Genomic DNA, 19,205 nt, shown 5'->3' with positions numbered 1-19,205 from the left:
CCTGACCAATAGATAGGACCAAAGATCACTTCCTGAGAGACTGCTTAAAACCTTCAATATTACACATTGCTATTCTTCATCTCCAGCAATGCACAGTGATAGATAACTGAGACAGGACTGTGCTCAGAGCCCAAGAACAGAGAAGCCACCCCTGGGGGCATTCCCTTACCTGTCTCCCAGCTCCTGTGCTATCACCAGGTGTTTTAGATGGTACTCAATTGCTTTCTCATAGTCTTGAAGCAGTGTGTATGTGTTTCCAAGACTATAGCAAGCCTGGGCTTCTACTGCTTGGTCTTTGAGTTGCCTGGAGAGTTGGAGAGTCTTCCTGGACAGGTGGAGATAAGAGAGCTGGTCATTGCAGGGCAGCTCCCCAGGGTGACAGGACAGTCATAGCTTTGGTGTACATGGCATTGGAGCTGGAAGGTGGTGGTATCTCTTGCTGCTGCCAAGCATCACACAAGCAGTTGGCACCAGGTCCCATCACTTCCCCATAGGCCTATGAATCCCCTGGGGTTTTGCAGGGAGCATCTGCCCCAAGTCTGCCTCAGCTCCTGGCACTTACTTGTAGTATTCAGCAGAGATGTCAAATCTCCCAAGGAAGATGTGTGCATTGCCCAGGTTGCTGTATGCTCTCCTCTCAGCTGCTTTGTCCCCAAACTCCTTAGCAATAGCCAGGCGCTGCAGCAGACACAGATGAATGAGTACAGGTTGGCAATGCCAGACTTCTGTTACACAGCAGCTTTGCTGGGAGATTAGCTTCTTGTTTTGTAAGAGTTTACATCCAGAAACACAGCGGTGCATGTGCACATCAGGGCTGGATGCAGCAGGAACTCTCTCCATCTTTTGCAACTCAGCATCAGGAAGGACACAGAGCAGAGACATCCTCCTGCAACTCCCATCCCAACATGCTCTTTTTGGCTCCAAGAAGGGGCTGCACGGAGTTGTTCTGCCCCTTTCATGTACCTTCTTTCACAGCACTGCTGTCCCCAGCACCTTCTCAAACAAAACCAGAGCAGCTCTGGCAGGGCCTGACTGCCTGATATACTCAGCACCCTCCACTTTGAAAGAAATAGTGTCAGCTCTCAACAAGAAACTGAATTGCATTTGAATTGGGGCAGGGACTGCGTGGTCTCACCCCTCTGAAAAGCTCCACAGAAAGTAGCTGTGCTCTACAAACAACAATTATTCCTGATCAGCAGCTCTTTCAGCAGCTTAATTAAATTCACGGCTTGCATTTATTACAATTTAGACTGGCACAAATTAAGCACAGAAAAGCCTTTCCTAGGCCCAGCTGCAAATTGCCCTTAGAAATCTCCTTTGGTTTCCAAGCCAACAGCACCCTTCCCTTACACTGCTCATCAGGTGCTGATGAGGAATGCAGTAAGGCAGCACAGCACATCAGGGCAGGGGCTGACACACATGGGGGTCTGCGCCCCCCACAGCTGAGCAGACAGTCTGCTCCCTATTGGCCCTCCCATCCCCCAGGGAGATCCCCACGTGCTTTCCCACCTCCTTGTGGAAGGCAATGGCTTCACTGAAGTTGCCAAGCAGGTACTGCGTGTTGCCAAGGTTGCCATAAGCACGGCCCTGTGCAGCTCTGTCCCCCAGCTCCTTCACCAGGGACAGGTTCCTCCTGCAAGGAAGCAGAGCAATATTTGTCCTCCCACAGTCAACCTACAGCACAAGGGTTGCTATGAGCATCAGAGAAGAGATATTATCCCCAGCAAGGCAGGAATGAACCTGGGGATAGGGGAAGATTCATATTCCCTTGTTATGGTTCTTCCCAGCACACACAGAGCTCTCAGTGGCACTAATCTAATCACTGCCTGTGCAACATGCATCACTCACTGGGGAAAGGCTAGAGAGCCACACATCAGCATTAACACATCCTCAGGTACGAGGAGATTGATGCAAGATCTTGGTGCTCTCTTCATGTAAAAAGCTATTTAAAAAAAACCACCTGTGTTACTGAAACAAAGCTGAGGTAGTAAGAGAAAACTATTGGCCTAAAAGCAAGCTGGGCAATAACCTTCCTGTGCTGAACATCAGAGTGAACTCTGCAACTGTTTAAGAAAGGGAAGGATGTTACAGCAGGATGAACTACAGATCCCTTCCAAGGGGAAACACTGCTCCAAAGGAAAAGCCTCATCCTTTGGGACAAGCAGCTCTGTTTGTGGCCATAGGAAGAGATGTGCAGGGATCCATTCCCACCAAGGCCAGCAGAGAGCAGCAGGGGCCGCAGGAGCTCTCCTCCCAGAGCAGGCTATTGAACTTCAGTGCATGCAAAGTCAAGCTGCAAAGGCTTTTATTGAGGCACTAGTAGGAAAAGTTTTAGCTCAAGCTCTGTAAAAGCATGCAGCCCTTCCCTTGCCTTCCTTGAGATGAATTCATTAGCATAACTTGGCCCCTCACAGTTGGAGGAACATTCCTACTTGCTAACAGCATTTTATCAGTGACTGATGCCAGTTCCCTGCAGCACAAAAGGGTGGCCACACTTGAATACTTACTCATAGTATTCTGAAGCTTTCTGTAGCGTCTCCTTGACTTCTTGAGGCAGGCAGCCCGGATCTTGGGCCATGTTCCAAGATAAATGCTTTCCCTTTGCATGGTAAACATTTCCTATGTTATAGAGTGCTCTGGCTTCACATATCTAAGAGGGAAGAGAAAGACACAGCAATGCATTACCCTCCCCATCCCAACATGGCCCTTTCCATTGCTGGACAGAGATGCTCAGCCAAAGCCCACATTCTCCTTTACCACCCTCACTGCAGTGCCAGCTTTGCCCATCAGCAGCATCAGATGGGGTCAGAAGGGAGAATCTGACATCCCAGCTCCTACCAGGGCCCACATCAACCAAATCATCATTTACTGGGGCTTGAGGGTGGATTAAGCTTCAAGACAGGAAGGACACAGAGCAGAAACATCCTGCTGGATGCTATGGAGCAGTTACCTTGTCTCCCTGCTCCTGAGAAATGTCCAGGTGTCTCTGACAACAAACGACAGCTTCATCAAACTGCCCAAGTATTTTTAATGTATTCCCAAGGTTGCCACTTGCCTTGGCTTCTCCAATGCGGTCCCCAATGGTCCTACAAGACAACCCAATGAAGGGAAAGGTATTAAAGATCTGACAGACATTTATTCATCAACTGTTGGAGGCAAAATTCAAGTTACAGAGAGCAAAGTTGTAGCAAACACTGCATGATATGGACACCACATCCAGGTGTCCCCAGCTTCTCTTGACACTCTTGTTCACTGTTTTGCTTTCTCAGTTGGAGACTTCTAATGGCTTCAGGTGTGCTTCCCATGAATGGGGAGGGAAGAATCAGACACTGCCCTGTTCTTGCTCCAGCCACTCTCCTCCATATCCCTTCCTCTGCCTCCTGTGTTCTTTATATGATGGTGAATTCCACACCTCAGAGCTACCTTGGATGCTCATTTCTAGGGCAGGTTCCCTCATCCTGTTGGGCTCAGATGCCACAGAACTTTCCTTTGCTCAAATTCTGCTTAGGATGAAGAACAGCCAACACACTTACCTGGCCAGTGTGAGGTCATGCTTATGGTACTCCAGGGCCTTGGAGTACTCCTTTAGGTAGAAATAGGCATTGCCCAGCTGACTGTAGATGGCACTGAGAGTCTTCAGGTCCTCTGTCCCCACCTGCACTGCTGCTTCAAAGAAGGCTGCCCCAGCTTTGAAGTCCCCTGCCTTACACAGACGTTCTCCTTCCAGAGCCAGCTCCAGGCAGGATGCCTCCATTCTGTCAAAAGCAAGATGCCCACCTTTAGACCCAGTGTGCCCATGCCACCATGCAGTGGTTAAAAAGGCAGCTCAACAAACATCTAATTACTCACTGCATCAGGAAAAACTCCTGCATGTGAGACAGAAGCACCCAGAGCTACAGGCTGCACCTGTGAGCGGCCACAAGCAGCCCTTGGGTTCGTGGTTGGAAGCAGGACAAGGAACTCGTGCCTCCCAGTGCCCACATTGCGTGCTGGCATCCTGAGCATAGCATGGCATCTGCTCTTCTTCCAGAGGGTGCACAGCACAGAAGTCTCACACTTGGGCTGCTCATGCGTATGCTGCTTCCCCAGGGAAACAGTAAGGGCAGCCAAAGCCCAACACCTCCTCATTGGATACCAGCACAATTCTGGGCTGCACACAGCTCCCTGGCTGAGCAACTGGGCTGCTTTCCATTAGCTTTGCCTGTCACTTTTTCCACAAGCACTCTGCACATCAGCCTGCAGGCAAGCTGCTCTCCCTCCTGTTTCTCAACACCTTTGGCAGCAGTGCACACTGGGCTGCGAGCACAGAGAAGCAAGGCTGCTGCCACTGGAACGCCCTGCTCCCCACTGAGTCCTACATCACAGCCACCCCCAGGAGCTCAGAGCAGCCTTGAACCCACCATGACAGGGCACAAGTATGAGAGCTTGTGTTTGGAAAGTCAGCCCCTCCAAGACAAGGGGATGGATGCAATGTGTTCCTGTGTCTGCTCAGAGCCTTCTATTCACTCCTTTTGGCGTTTTTTCCCCCTTTCTGCTTCATGTATTTTAGACGCTCAGAGCCACATGGGTCAAAGGCAGATGTCTGCTCTGAAAAATCACAGCTCACTCATCCCGAGTCAGAAGAGCAACAGTCAGACAGAAGATGATAAACACCCAAAGGAGACTTCTATTCTATTCTCAGCAAAACAGCACTGCAGGGAGTTCAGTCATGCTACACAGATTGAGAACAACATGCGTGGTACAGCTGCAGCCCCACTGCTGCCTCCTATACAGGCACACATTGAGCCCTGGGAGATGCCTCCCCCAAAATAACACAACACATCCAGACCCAGCCCTGCAACCTCTCCCATCTCACTGCTCTTTGGTCCCCAAAGCCACCAAATAACAGCAGGGAGAAAGAAGCTGTTTCACAACCCCTGAGAGCTCCCACCTCAACCAACACAGCTCCTCCACAGCCTGCACCTAGGGGGATATTTTACTTGTACAAGAAGGCTGCTTGCAGTGCCAGCGCAGCATTGCTCCATGCCTGAAGCCCTGTTTGATACAGGAAAAAGGAAAATGTTTGACTGCTGGTACTAAAAATGTTTAACTCCTCTCCACAGTACATTGAGCCAAGCCACAAGAAAATTAGTAAGAATGAGCTTCTGCTGCAGAGTGTTGAGTTCAAGGGGCCCATTGCAGGATCGTGGCGAGCTGTGTGGTTTGCAGATCACTAGAGCAGGCGATGTCAGGAACTGACAGACATCTGCCAACAGTCCCCAAGAAGGTTTGGGGCTGGAGAAAGAAAATGAACACCTAAATGAGCAAAAAGAAATTCAGGGAACTTAGAGAAGAAACTTGAAAGGACTCAGAGTGGGGGGAAATGGAGCCACTGTCACAGGAACTGAGGTTGGGAGGCTGCAGACAGAAGCAGACTCTGCATAATTTTGTTTCACATTTCAACAGTCAAAGCTCATCCCAATAACCAGGCTCTCTTCAGCAGCTTGAGTTCACCCAACATAGAGTCTAAAAACCAAACTGGAGAACAGCTTGCCTAATTCATGGCATTGCATTCATGGACCAAGCACAGCTGCTGTGTGATCTGAACAATGATTGTTCCTCACCCTACAACAACAGAGCCCAGATGAGCACTCCAAGAGCAGCATCCTGTTAAGTCTCCATTTACAGGTGGAAGCACTGGCAGGAGCACACAGAATGCCTCAGCCCTGCCCTGACACACACACACCTGTGCACATTCACACTCACCAGGAGCTTCTCCTGGTGCTCGGGCACGCTGCAGTGACACAGCCCTCCAGTGCAAGCAGCCTAATGGAAATCTGTTTGCCCTTGAACAGGCTGCTCAGCAGCATATCTGCCTTATCTAATTAGCATCACTGCTTGGTTCGGGACCTCAGCACATCAGGGAGGGATGGGAGGCTGTTCCATGCTCAGCCAAGCCTCTGCTGCCATGTGAAGGGACAGGAGCTGAAGACAGCAATGCTAAACAGAAATACAACCCACTCCTGCCCTTCCCACAGCCAGGGCTAATTCCAGGAAGCAACTCAGTGTGTAATTCAGTCACCGCAGGCTTTAAAAGTGCTCAGAAACACAACATAAAGGGCACAGGGAACAACTAAATGTTCAGCAACAAACAGCTTCACACATCCAACCACTATATGCCCAGCAGCTTCCATTGCCCAAAGCTGAACTGTAAGAAACAACAAGGGCAATTTCAGTAGAAGAGGGACATCTGCCATTCAAGTGAGCTAATCTGAACCAGCCTTGAATAAACTGAGACAAGCAGGAGCCCCATTTCCTCCCACAAAGCCCCCAAACCCTTTCCTACCTCTTCTTCTGCAGCTTACGCATTTTCTGGACATAAACCCAGAGCTCCAAACCCACGGGCAGGAGGAGGGAACAGGGCTGAGGGCCTCCAGGCACCGTCCTGCAGACGACTCTCACTGCAGATCTCACCAGGGGAAGCTGAGGTTTGGAAGATGCTGATGGCATCTTCGCATTCACATGACACACGCCACACTCCAGTTCTCACACCATCCACTTGGGCAGTGTTACCAGCAAGCTGCTGGAGTCCAGAGCTTCCCTTATGCTTCACTTCTTCCCACTCCTGTATGCTGTCCTCAATGGGAGGGGAAAAAGAGTGCTGCTTTTGCTATAGAAGACCTAGAGAAAGTAATGTCCTCTTCCCTCTAAGAGGAAGAACATCCTTTGTCATCTGCTGGTTTCATGTATAAGAGAGATGAGTCCACAGCTAAAATCCAGAAACAAAAGAATCCTGGCTTATTCACATGTTCAGCACTGCCAAAAGAAGGAGGACTCTGGATGAGCCCAAGAGATTATCAGCTCCAAGGCAAGCACCCATCTCCTTTTGGAACTGGTTTCTTCCCACAGCACTTCACCTCTGTGGCTGCATCAGCTCCTCCTGCCCATGTCACCACTGCAGCCAGAGCTCCTGGTGCTGCACCATCTCTGCTTGTCAGGAGAGGAGCTCAGAGCTGCTCCAGAACAGGGACATCTCTGAGCAGAATCACACAGCAGCTCAACAGACTCTGAAGATGCCTCGTCCGTCAGCTCCAGAAATGGTCTGAGCAGCTCCCAGATGCTGAGACCCAGCAGAAGGCAGATCCCATACACCACACACCAGTCCAGTTGGTTGGGCTCCTAAACATCCCCGTACGAGAAGGCACAGCCCTCTATCCCCTCACCCTGTGCTGACACCCAGACAGAGTGCATGGGCCTGTACCACCTCAGCAAGCACCTACTGCTCGTCCTTAATTCCAGAAAAGAAGATTCACTCCTTCCTGAGCCAGCAAATTGCTGCTGAGAAGCTGAAGGCGCTGGGCTGGGCCATATGGTGTGGTTCAGAGGTGACTCTGCAGAACACGAGCTGATTTTCTTCCTTCCACAGCTAAGACGTCAAGGCTTGTAAATGCAATTCCAGTGCATGCAAACTCTTTACTAATAGCACAGCATGGGGGAGAAAAACAGAAGGACAGTGAAGCCCAAAAGAGTAGCCTTGCCCCTGCACTAAATGCAAACCACACGCAGAGATCTATACCTTCTTCCAGACAGGCAGCACTCCCTGGTGACAGAACACATCCCAGTCCATGGGCATTCAGGAGTGCCTGGTAGCCTTCCCAGCTCACAGCAAGAGCACAAGCTCTTTGATTTTCCCTGAATGCATGGAGCTGACTGAACATGTCAAATCCAGACAGGTCAGGATAGAGTTTTAAAGCCCCTGACTGTAATGTAGGAATCAGAACAGTGCTGTGTGCACTGGGGAGGGTCTCAGCAACAGCACCAAGCAGGTCTTATAGCTGCACTGCATGTGGGCTGTGCACACAGCCACAGGGCTGCAGCCAGGGCAAGTGGGGGCACTTGGCTCCTTATGCAAAAGACATCTAACGTGGGGCAATGCAGGCATCTAAGAAACAACTACAAAATGACTGCACTTATCAAAGGCCACAGGAGGCCAAGCAGTTTGGCCACAGATGAGTTTTGCCATCTGCACTGTATTCTGTTGGGGGACACAAATGGCAGAGCACTGCACACTGCTCAGCCCCATCACTGTAACAGCTGTGCATTGCTATGACAGGACCGGGCATCATAGCTGGCACACACAGCAGGCAGAAGGGCCCCCTCCCTCTGCCTTAACTTCTTCTCAGGAGGATAGCTGTGATCTGAAGGAAGGAAGAGATGAGAAGAACAGGAAGGGCTGATATTGCTGCTAACAACAAGATCTCACAGGGTCATCCAGCACTGCCAGACAGCAGCTAATGACAGTACAGAACAGATTGCCTTCTGGCTGCCTGGCAAGATACTGAAAGAATAGAAAGCAAAAGATGTTCCTTTACAAGGGGTGCACAGGCAAGGCAGAAGGACTCATAGAACAAAACCTTCAGTACAGAGGAGGCAGAGAGGGGCCCAGGAATGCTGAGAACACTGCCAAGCAAGAAGCAAAGCAGAACAGTATCAGGTGCTACCGGTGCCATTAGCAGCGACCACCTTTGCTGTCAAAACAGCTCTATCTTTAGGATTGCTGTGATGATCCACGTCCCCAGATGGGAGAACATTACTCTTGGAGCTACAGTGCAGTACCCCAACCACCCTCTCTTCCCAAACCTTTGCTTTTCCCTTGCCAAACACTGCATGGATAACTCCTATTTGTTCTCTCCCTGCTCACCCACAGAACAGCACAGGCCCAAGATACCCATGGCATAAGCAGGCAGACTGAGGCACATGAGAAGCTATTTTCACTGCAGCCTCAATAAAGGGAATCCAAAGGGGAAAACAACAGGGTGTTCTGGAAGCTGCTGGGGCCATGTGCTGGCTCCATACCTCCTCTTCCACTCACTGATGGTAGCATCCGTGCTCAACAGTACTCATTTCAGTTAATTGCCACCTACCATTAGCTGCAAAGTACTTACAAGGAATTCAATTCCACTGCATATTTGCTAATAAATACCAAATGACAGCAAGGAAGACAGCTGTATTTAGCTGCATTCACCCTCTGATTAGTAGAGCTGAATAAAACCCCATTTCAATTCATAGTGGCTCCAACAAGCCACATCATCAGCAACAATTTGCATCCACCCCCCTCACTGCCTGCTTAGAAGCCCAAGGCTCCCAGTGCTCCCAGCACCTCCCAACCCCAGCAGTGCCCATCCAACATCAAACCCATGAGGAAGGGCAGGAAGAAGAGAATGCAAGGTCCAGATCCAAGGCTCAATGCAGTAAAGGGATTTGCAGGTGGTGACCACATGGAATAGCCCAGCACAGCGACTCCTGCAGCAGGAACTGAATAAAGTGCAATCATTCCATAGCATCTGAGTAGTGAAATCCCTATTGAGCAATAGGCACAAGTTCAGGCTTTGGTACTCTAAAATCACTCGAGCATCAAAAGGATCAAAACGGAACATAATTAACTGGTGGCGCTGGAGATGGCTCAGTTGGGATTGAGGTGCAAATGTGATTTTTCAGTTAATCTTGGTTAATGGTTTCACTGCTACCCAGACTCAATGCACTTAAGGTGTAAAAGCTTCACTGGGACTAAGGGAATTACAGTTCAGGAGGCACCAAGTGGGACATCAATCCATTAAAGAACGTTTTTACTCCCAAACCAAACAGGCCTGTGGAAAGGCACAGACCAAGCAAAGCATCTTGAAAGAGGGACAGTGAAGGAGAGCTCCCTCTCAGGAAGAGCCCAGCTGCAGCAGGATGTGCAATGTGGTCACTGTGTGTATCAGACGAGCTCACTGCTCTCAGCACAACCAGGAAGGTTGGCTGAGCTCTCCACGAGCATGCAGCTCTCTTGCACAGCACTGGTGCCATCACTGAAATTAATCCGTCATGCAGCAAAGAAACAACACTCAGGGGATGGTTTCTCCAGAAGCAGAGTGCTGTTTCCTTCAGTCACTTCCAGAAACCAGAGGGCAAAAGAGGACGCGCATTCTGAATGGCTTTTCATTATAACATTGCTTTGGCAGTAGGGTCAGCGCTTCCTCTCACTAAACTATATGCTGTGATTTAAATCATCATGCTGCTCCTGCTACGAAACAGAGTTCCAATTACAGCATGCATCAAAACCAACTATGTTTACAAGCAGTTGACTCATCAGCAGCAACACAATGAGGACAGCTGACCCGCTTTACTCTGTTCTTCCTGTGCTGCTCAACTTCTTTCACCCACTGACACACAAGGCTGCGTTCACACCAAGTTTGGCACTGGAAATGGCTTCTCCTTCCTCTCAGCTGCCAGCTCTCCTGACTTGGAGTACAGCCCCAAGAAAACCACTGCACATTGAAGAGATGCTGCCAAGTGCCAGCAAGGATAGGGATCATCACATGGCTAACCCCTGCCTGCCAGCCCCCACCTGCAGCCCACAGCCCCTCACATACAGACAGCCTCAGCCTGCTTTCACCTGCCCTGCTCCAACAGCTGCCTCTCTCCTGCCTGCAGACCCATGTAAGCTGCCAGCCTGCGAATGGAGCATTGTGGTGCAGGGTAACAGGTAATGATGGCAAAGTTCACAGTGTGCTTTTTCCACTGAATCCTCAGCAAACTACGGCCAACTGGTTCTGTTCCCTTCTGTCTCTCCAGCTCCTTTCAGCCTCTGGCCAAGCACTTTGCACCAGGAAAGGCCTTGGAGGCTGCATTTGGAAGGATCCCAGAGCCACCAGGCTGTGAGCCAGGCTGATGCTGAGCAATCAGAGCTCATCCAGAGACCTCAGGAGCACCAGCACTCCCACAGGAAGGGGTTTAATGTGACCTTAATGGTAGGAACAGCACAGACACAGCCCTCCTCTGCAGAGCCTACCAAAGAGCAATAAGCAGCACAGCAACTGAGCATGGGGCATCCAAATAGGCAGCAACCCCAATGTTGCTGCTCCCCATGGCTGTTTTACCATCACAGGGCACCCTTTGGGTTTCCTAAACACAACATCCACTTGTCTGGAAAGGAAGCAGTTCCCCTGAGAGCTCTGATATCCACCAGGGAGTCCCACAGCCCCCACCAGCATCTCTAGACAGCTTCTACAGCCCCTCTGTGCAAACCCAGACTCAGCAGAACCACAGCAAAAGCTCTTTGAGGTTCTTAGTGACATTATGGAAAACCCACATGCACCATCAGCTTAATCTACATGCCCGTAAGGCAAAGCATGGCAGCACTTCCAGCCAGCCAGGCCTCACAGCAGCACAGCTCACACATGGGGTGAGAATTGCACACTGCTTTGCCAACCCAAGCAGAACAGACCCACTGTCTAGCACTGTGCATCAGTGTCTCCTGGCTCTGTGGGATACTCTGCAGCTCCAGCACTCTGCAAGCTGGTGCTCCTCCTTCCAGAGCATCTTCCAACATCACTCTCTGCTGAATCCCCCAGAATTTTTAGCACTTCTGTCCTAGCACAGCTTCACAGATAACACCTGCCTTGGAAACTCTTGGCAGCACTGCAATGAACAGCTGTATGGAACAAGAGACAATTATCTGCTCATGGCCAGACGCTGCACGAGGTTCTGCTCCAGCAAAGCAGTACCAGTGCCAACCCAATAACCCCGTGTGGGCACATAATGCTGGGAGTTTGCCTCACAGATCAAAGCACTGCTCATCTTCTCAGCCAAGGTATAGACCCTGATACTGCTCTTCCATAGCAGGGATCTGTATGAACACATTGTTTCTTGGGTATGGCAAGCCCATTAGTAATTTCCCCTAATAATTTCCTCCTTACTAACACAAAACAATGAGCATCACCATGCCCGAAGCAGTGAGATGGGATGCTGCTTTGGGTTCAGCACAGCCAGAACCCCAGACAAGAAGCTGCCAGCAGCTGGAGAATCCAAATTAGAGGAACAGTGTTCTGAAAGGTCAATTACCAGTGATGTTCTTCAGAGAAACAGCTCAGAGAAGGAGCAGCTGATCTACTTACTGCGCTGTTCTGCTGTGCACCCTACAGCCATGCCTGCTGGGTGGGAGGCAGAATCCCATTCCAGTAGGAAACAGAGTCCCTTTCCCAATCCAACCTTCCTAAGGCTGTGCTCCTCATGCCTTTAACATCCAATTCCATTTTCTCCCTCTCCCATATTTCCTTCCTGCTGCTGCATAGTCACAATGCACGGCGAGTATTTGTTACCATGCACATAGAATGGAAAAAGACATAGGTTTAATATTCTACCATTTATTACCTGCCTGATAGAAGAAAACAGCTGAGGAGCCAGAAGGAGGAGACCCCTCCACAGACCTATTTTCTGTTAAGCCTTTTCTTGCAGTACCTGCCAGGTACTGCAATGGCTCTATGCAGCACGTTGTCTGCTCTGTAGCACTGAGGAACTCACTGCTCCTCTCTCCCTTTATGCTGCTAAAGAGGGGAGATAACACCAGGGTTACACACTTGCCCAAAACAAGGGAGCTCGTTTTATATCAGCTTCTCAATAACGCTCTCAGCAGAATCTGCTTCTGTCTTCTGCAGAGACATCTTCACCCGGCAGAGAGATAAAAACAAGGCACAGCAGCAGGCGGCATGAGGAAATACACCCTAGGAATGCAGGCAGCAGCAATGGGAGGACACAGGTATGACAAGAGCTCCTCACCTCACTGCATCAGGTTCACATGTAGGAACAGCACCAGGTCTGAGCAGCTTTCAGGAGCAGCCACAGCCTCCAGCACACGCAGCTTGGCTCGGTTATATTTCCAATTTTAAATTCCAATCCCATTTTGAGCTGTTACTTTCCTCTCCCATGCAGGCAGTGTGTGTATTTGTGCATATTTACATCTCCTGTCGCTGTGCCATGTTCGCCTCAGGCACAGGGAGAGCCGGCAGCCCCTGCAGATGACTCAGTTGTCTGGTGCTGATGCTGCACGCACTCATTGCCCTTCTTAGAGCTTCAGGAGTGCAGCCCCATGCAAGGGCAGGACATCAGGGCTTGGTGCCACAGCTGAGGACAACTCCTCACCCAAGAAGAGTGTTATGGAAGGAAGCACACGTTCTGCAGCAGTGCACACAAAAGGGATGGGTGCAGGTGATACAACAGCCGCTGTTTCTCCAGCAAAGCACCAAACCACAGCCTCCAATCACCCACCTCCCTCACACTGCCTTGCCCTGGATCACAGCCCTGATGGAAGCAGTCAGTATGAACACTGGCCAAGGGCTGCAGCCTTAAAATTCTGGGCACGTTACTGTGAGCTCATATGGTTTATTATTTAGATCAGAGCAGGAGCTCAGACACTCAGAGGGACAAGCAGGCCAGGAAATGCCTTGAGGCTCACACGGCCTCTTACAGTTCCAGGAGATCCACCTGCACTTAATGTGCAAATCCCAATTCCTTTGCCATGAGAAGCCAGCCCAAGGGCTGCCCTAAGCACACTGCTCCTCCCTGAAACCAGGAGCACTGATTTGTCAGGAAAGAGAGAAATACACTCAAAGAGATGTTCATTTGTTTAGCCAATGAGGCTTATATTTCTGTCCTCACACTGCAGAAAACCTGGCCATAAACATGGCGCTTCTGATGGCATCAGTGTTTTTTCAGCAAGATATTGTCTCCAGTGCCATTTGCACTGTACAGCCCCTGCAGATGGCTGCTTTGGAAGGGGCTGATTTCCAATACAGCTGTGATAACTTCTCAAGAGCTCAGCAGCAGAGTCCTTCCCAATTAAGTTCACTGACCCTGGTGAGGAAGCATTGGAAGGGACAAGTGGGAGCCAGGACACTCCTCAGCTCCCAGCTTTGCCACCTGCATTCTCCTTCACCCCAAAGGATGTGCAAATTCTCACCCTTGCAAACAGCAGCAGAACTTCCTAGCAAGGCTGCAATGGAATATTCATGTTTGCTAAGCACTGCAGAAACCTGGGATGGATGCAGCCCCCTCAGAGCCCACTCACTCCAGTACAGCAGCACAGGACATTGGCCACTACCATAGAACAGAGGGCAGTAATTAACAGTCCCAGAGAGATGAACATTAATTGTCATATCCCAGCTCTCATCAGGCACAAATGGATACCCACAGGTAAGGCTGTTCTTTGTGCTCTCCAACATGGATCACAGCAGAGCTGCTGGGCACCAAGCAGGTGCAGCCCTATGGTCAGCATAGCACACACACACACAGCACACACCTGCTCCAGCTGCGAGTCACAGCTTCCCTTTGGGAGCACAGCACCACAGCATCCTGTGTTGGCACAACACTCACAAGCCCCACAGCCAAATCCATCTCACTGCCCTGGGTCTGCTGCAATCCAATCCCACTAAAAGAGAAACCCCTTTGCAGGCTGACCAGGGCACACAACACAAGCAAGGCCACAAATGAACAAACCACCCCAGCTCCCCTCGTGGCTCAACAGCAGAATCCTGCATGGCTCAAGGCAGTGTTTGCTCCCACAGGAGCAGCCCCTGCGTGCAGCACTGCACATCTCCCATGGGCACAGCGCAGCCGGCGTTTGCTGCAGCTCAGGGAGCAAACTGTGCATCGACTGACAGCACCACGTTCCATCCATACATTTTTAAAAGCAGTTTCCAAGTAAGAACATCTGCTCTCATGTGGAGCCAGGGCCCAATATGAAATGGCTCCTATAAGGAGTTTGTTGTTAGTATGAACATAGGCTTAAAAATGGGGGAAATACCTATTTCTTAACATTTCTCCTACAGTATCCAGAGCTGATGCATCAGCCCCAGAGTCCCAGAGGAACACGAGGGGTAGAGAGGAGGAGGAAAGGAGATGAGACCATCGGCTGTCAGACATTCCAGCAGCTCCTGCAGCTGTACAGACCTCCCAGCTCACAGCAGAAGAAACCACTTGAGCTCCATCCTTCCCATTCTCAGTAAGAAGGGAGAGGCCCGGGGCTGCACAGCCCATCATCCCTGGGCAAAGAGCTCACACTGGATGAAAACTGGTGTAGAAGACTTTAAGTTACAGATTTCTATCCTGAAAATGATGATCAGATAGCAGCACTGCCTTCCAAGTAGCTCATCCAGGCTCTGTGCTACTGCTCCAACACCTGTGGCCTTGCAGAGGAGTCTTATTATTCCCACCTGAATTCATAAAAGCAATTGGATACCAGGGAGAAACTTCAGCACCTCCCCATCCTCAGGCTTCCACAAGGCAGGGAGCAGCCAGGCACACATGGGATGGGGGCACGATGCTGCTTTGGGTACCCAGTGGGGCTCAGTGCCATAAAGCAGCAGCTCTAAGCTCCCACCCCACTCCTGGGGGTGAGTCAAGGCTGCAGTTGCTGCCAGGCCATTACTCCCCTGTCACTCCACCCCAGGACATGCCAGCTAAGTACAAGGCTACCACTTGCTCATTGAATAGTGCCCTTGAAACTGCACTGTAATGATAATTTTTCACTTCCTTCCCTAGGTGGTTGCACAACATTACTGGGCATTGTTAGAGCAGCTGCTGTGCCTTTCCCTGTCCCCTCACCCACAGCAGCACTGAAAGGGGGTGGGGGATACTTGTCAGGCTGTGTGTTTGTTACACACTGGTTCATTGCACTGGACGACAGGCAGAGCTGGCTCTGGATGCCAGTGTCCTTCCCGCAAGATCAGGCCTGCTTACTTTGCAGGAAGAGAAAAAGATCCCACTTATGCCACTTTGTTGCTAAATCTGCTCTGAAAATCTGCTCTATTGAGTAACATTGAACTAAAAGTATCCGAAAGGAGAGAAAAGCTCAACAAGTGGGAAAGCTTTCCTGCTGACACTATATATATGTATCAATAGCCCAGGACCCAGCAAGCCCCATTTTGTGGCCAGGCCCTGCAGCCCACACAGGAGGCATTTTTGTTTCACTGCTTTGGTTCTTGTCATACAGACGCTGCTTGGAGCTCTGGGAGCTGCTCAGTGGCACATGGCACCAGGGAACAAGGTACAGCCAAGGGGCAGCTCATAGATAGAACCGTTCCTAAAGCAGAACAGCATCAAGAGTTAAATAAGACATCCCTCCACCTGAAGGAACTTGCTGCCAAGGGCTTCTGGCTGCGTAAGACCTGACTTCAAACTTGTTCTTCAGGAAAGCAGAACACGAGTTTAGATGTCACCTAAAGTGCAAAATGTACACAAAAACAAAACCGAGCCACACCAGAACAAAAAAGACCTTTCTATTCTCTGGTGGCAGAAAGTTGGATCTGCTGGAGAGGGAGGGCAGCAAGGCTGGGAGGCCAGAATACATGGAGACAAGGCCTGAGATGTGCCTGCATGTGTTCCAGGGATAGCATGAACAGCACGTAGCTGCAGCACAATAACAGCGCTGTTTTATGCAACATCAGGAACAAACCCAACATCTGGGACATTCCCATTGCTGGCCTTGAGAGAGGGAATGCAAACTGAGCTGTGGGGCCAGCTCCCATCTCCAGGTCTCCCCCAAGACAATGCCTGTCCATATCACAGCAGCACCTAGAGGCCAGAATAAAAGGAAGACCACAATGTGCTGGGCACTGCACAGACAGAAGGCACATCCCCCTCCCAAAACTCACACACGTAGCACCAGAAGGAGCTCCTCTCCCTGAGTCCTGCAAGGTGAGAGGCAGCAGAATCAATGGGATGCCCAAGTCCTGCAAGAACACACAGTAAACACAGGCCTCAACTTCCTGCCCAAGGTTGGGGCAGCAACAACCCCCCCCTACAGTAGAGAACAAACATTCTGCTCAGCTCCAACTCAGGATGACAGCACCGCTCACAAACAGCAAAGCTATGAGTTGTTTAGTGTCCCCAAGCAGACATCGACTAAAACCAAAACCACATGCTAAGCTATCACATGGCTTTTTGCTCAGGTCACCCGTTATGGAGCACAGCTATTTTAGAAATGTTATCCTGGTGTTTGGGGGGGTTCGTCTTCTGAGACTGGCTGCATAGGCTGACAAAAGAAAATCAGCATTTCCAAGCTGCTATTTCCAACACCAGAGACTGCCTGGGCCTAAGACAGTCATGCAGTGCCTCCAATTGTATCTGAAGACAAAGCCCACAAGTTTTGTATTGCTTTCTTTTCCCTTGAATGAACAGAACACAGCCTTGCTTTCAACACTACATAAGAATGGATTCCACAAAGTTTCAGCACCCAGAAAACAATGTGAATATTCCATGTGATTCTTTGGACACCTGTGCAAAATGAACAGGAGCCATTCCAGAGCAAAGTCCATTCCACAGGTGGAATTCTTCCCCCTTGATTTGCCTTACAAGCTTTGGCTTAACCCTGCTGTAACCCCCTGCCCTCCACACCAGGAAGCCAACAATCCTTCCACCTCTGAGAACCTTCATCTCCTCCAGAAGGATCCCCAGTGCTTTGAGAGAGCACTCTAATTGCCCACTGCGCATTCAGGTCAGGTACAGCTGTAGTGACATTAATGAGCGAGATGGAGACTGTTTACAACACAATCAAGAGAAGTTGGTAAACACTGCAGAAGCCAACAGTTGTGCTGAAAATTATTGCAAAGCAGGGAAAAGAGCTGACAACGTGCTGGAGTGCTGCATGCAGCCTAAGTGATCCTTCCTCCCCCCTATAGTCCAGATATTGCATTGCCCCTGCTTTTAACTACGAGAGGAGAAATAAAACACGGTGAGGACATGCAGGGTAAGTGATGCTGCAGGCAATGCTGGGTGGCCTCCAATTGACTCCCATTCAGACTTCTTGATTTTTGGACCGGATGGAAAGGACAGGAGGCACACGGCCTTTATGTGAGCAGCAGACAGCCCGAAACTGTGTGAATCCGGGCAGCACCCGAAGTGCTGGGAGCTGAGTCCCTGTAGCATAACCGAGAGCCTGCAGTGCAAACGCCCACCGTGGGCAAGGTCTGAGCATCACTGCCCTTAGAACAGAGCACGGCGCTTTGGTGCCACGGGGACACACAGCCCCAACCCCCACCACGCCCCACACCGAGCGACCCCCACACCCCAAAGCGGCTTTTCTCCCTTAAGCCTTTCACCCTGTTCCGTCTGCCTCCTCGAGCATGCAACAGCTTCCCACAGCCGGGGCTCCTTCCCCTCCCTCACCCGGAACACCCACTGCCTCCTTCCCGTCCTCCCCCCGTCTCCTCTCCGGTCCCTGCGGCCGCGGAGCTCCGGGAGCGGTGGGTGGGGGGTTGAGGCTGCCGGGTCCACGCTCCCTTCCCCGAGCCCCGCACCCAGCCCCGCTCACCTCGAATAGAGCCGGCGGGCGGCAGAGCCCGGGCTGTCTCCTCCGGGCGCACCCGCCATGGGCGCCGGCCCCACCGAGCCGCAGCCCGGCACCGGGCACCGGAGTATGGCAGCAGCGGGAAGTGATGCGCCGAGCCAAGAAACTCGCGGGCAGGCCCCTCCTCCGGCTGATGTCAGCCCGCGGCGGGCCGCGGCTCGGCCGCCTCCTCCCCTTCCTCCGGCCCGAGGGATCCACGCTGCTTCTGCCCCGGGAGCGGAGCGGTGGGACCGGGCCGAGCAGCAAAGCATCCTCAGCTAATGGGTGCGGTGCCCAGAGGTACAGCCAGCCCCTCTCGATGGGCAGAGCATCGTTAATGACCACTTAATTCCTTGATGAAGTGCATCTGGGCTTGCTCAGTTTAAGCACTTTTGCTCTGTAAGTGCCCACACCCGGAGGTCGTTAGGCTGAGAGGCAGCACCTGGGGGTGGTTGGGTTGGGCTGAGCTGCACACTGAGGCTACCAGGTAGGACAAGCACAGCAGAGCTGCCTCTTCCCAACGAGCCTTCAGCTGGAGCTGCCCCGTGGTGCTGGCAGCAGAAATCTGGGAGCAACAGACGTGTTGGACTCATGTGCTCTGTTTAGCTCTGTCCTGCTGAACACTGGGGCCTTTGCTGGTTACAGTCACTCAGGTGCCCAGAGAAGGATGCAGGTCACCATCAAACAATACATCCACCTCCCTCTGTTTTCTAAGGCCTGCAGTGCTCCCATAAAACTGAGTGAGTGGATTGCTCAGCAGGAGCCAGTTTGTAAACTAGTGCTGCTTATCCAGCAACACCAAATTAAATATCATTATCATTGTGGGCTCCTTAAAGGAGTGCAGGCATGCATTGTGGTTTTGGCTGGCTCCAGCAGCTTATTGTCCATTCCCAGCAGCCCCACCAACCCTGTGGTCAGAGGCAAGTCAGAGGCACATCCTGCATGTTCCACCCCAGGGACCTGCAGAAAAGCCCCTCTGAGAGCACAGGGACATCTTGCTTGGGGGATAGCACCATCAGTAACTGCTAGCAAACCACAAGAGCTAATTAATTGGGTGCTTAAATCCAAAACAGTGCTGGTA

The 19,205-nt window shown here is 51.1% G+C and overlaps 1 protein-coding gene across 4 annotated transcripts in view; it reads right to left on the bottom strand.

Annotated features, from left to right (window-relative positions):
* GPSM1 (G protein signaling modulator 1) overlaps nt 1-18,803 on the bottom strand; it is a 49,850-nt gene extending 31,047 nt beyond the window's left edge. For 2 of the 4 annotated variants that reach the window (XM_015878878.3, XM_015878883.3), the window contains exons 1-7: nt 18,110-18,284; nt 3,534-3,755; nt 2,951-3,086; nt 2,508-2,650; nt 1,510-1,633; nt 563-678; nt 170-325 (exon numbers count right to left, since the gene is read on the bottom strand). In XM_015878878.3, coding sequence (XP_015734364.2) covers nt 170-325; nt 563-678; nt 1,510-1,633; nt 2,508-2,650; nt 2,951-3,086; nt 3,534-3,755; nt 18,110-18,168 — 956 coding nt within the window. In that variant the 5' untranslated portion in view covers nt 18,169-18,284. Of the gene's footprint in view, nt 1-169; nt 326-562; nt 679-1,509; nt 1,634-2,507; nt 2,651-2,950; nt 3,087-3,533; nt 3,756-18,109 lie in introns of all 4 variants that reach the window. The other 2 variants (XM_015878879.3, XM_015878882.3) reach the window with 2 other exon arrangements.
* Nucleotides 18,804-19,205: the final 402 nt, after the last annotated feature.

The sequence above is a fragment of the Coturnix japonica genome, chromosome 21 (assembly GCF_054131305.1).
Source record: "Coturnix japonica strain WE chromosome 21, WE-NBRP24, whole genome shotgun sequence".
Classification (NCBI taxonomy): domain Eukaryota; kingdom Metazoa; phylum Chordata; class Aves; order Galliformes; family Phasianidae; genus Coturnix; species Coturnix japonica.
This window is presented reverse-complemented; position numbering and strand designations above follow the sequence as displayed.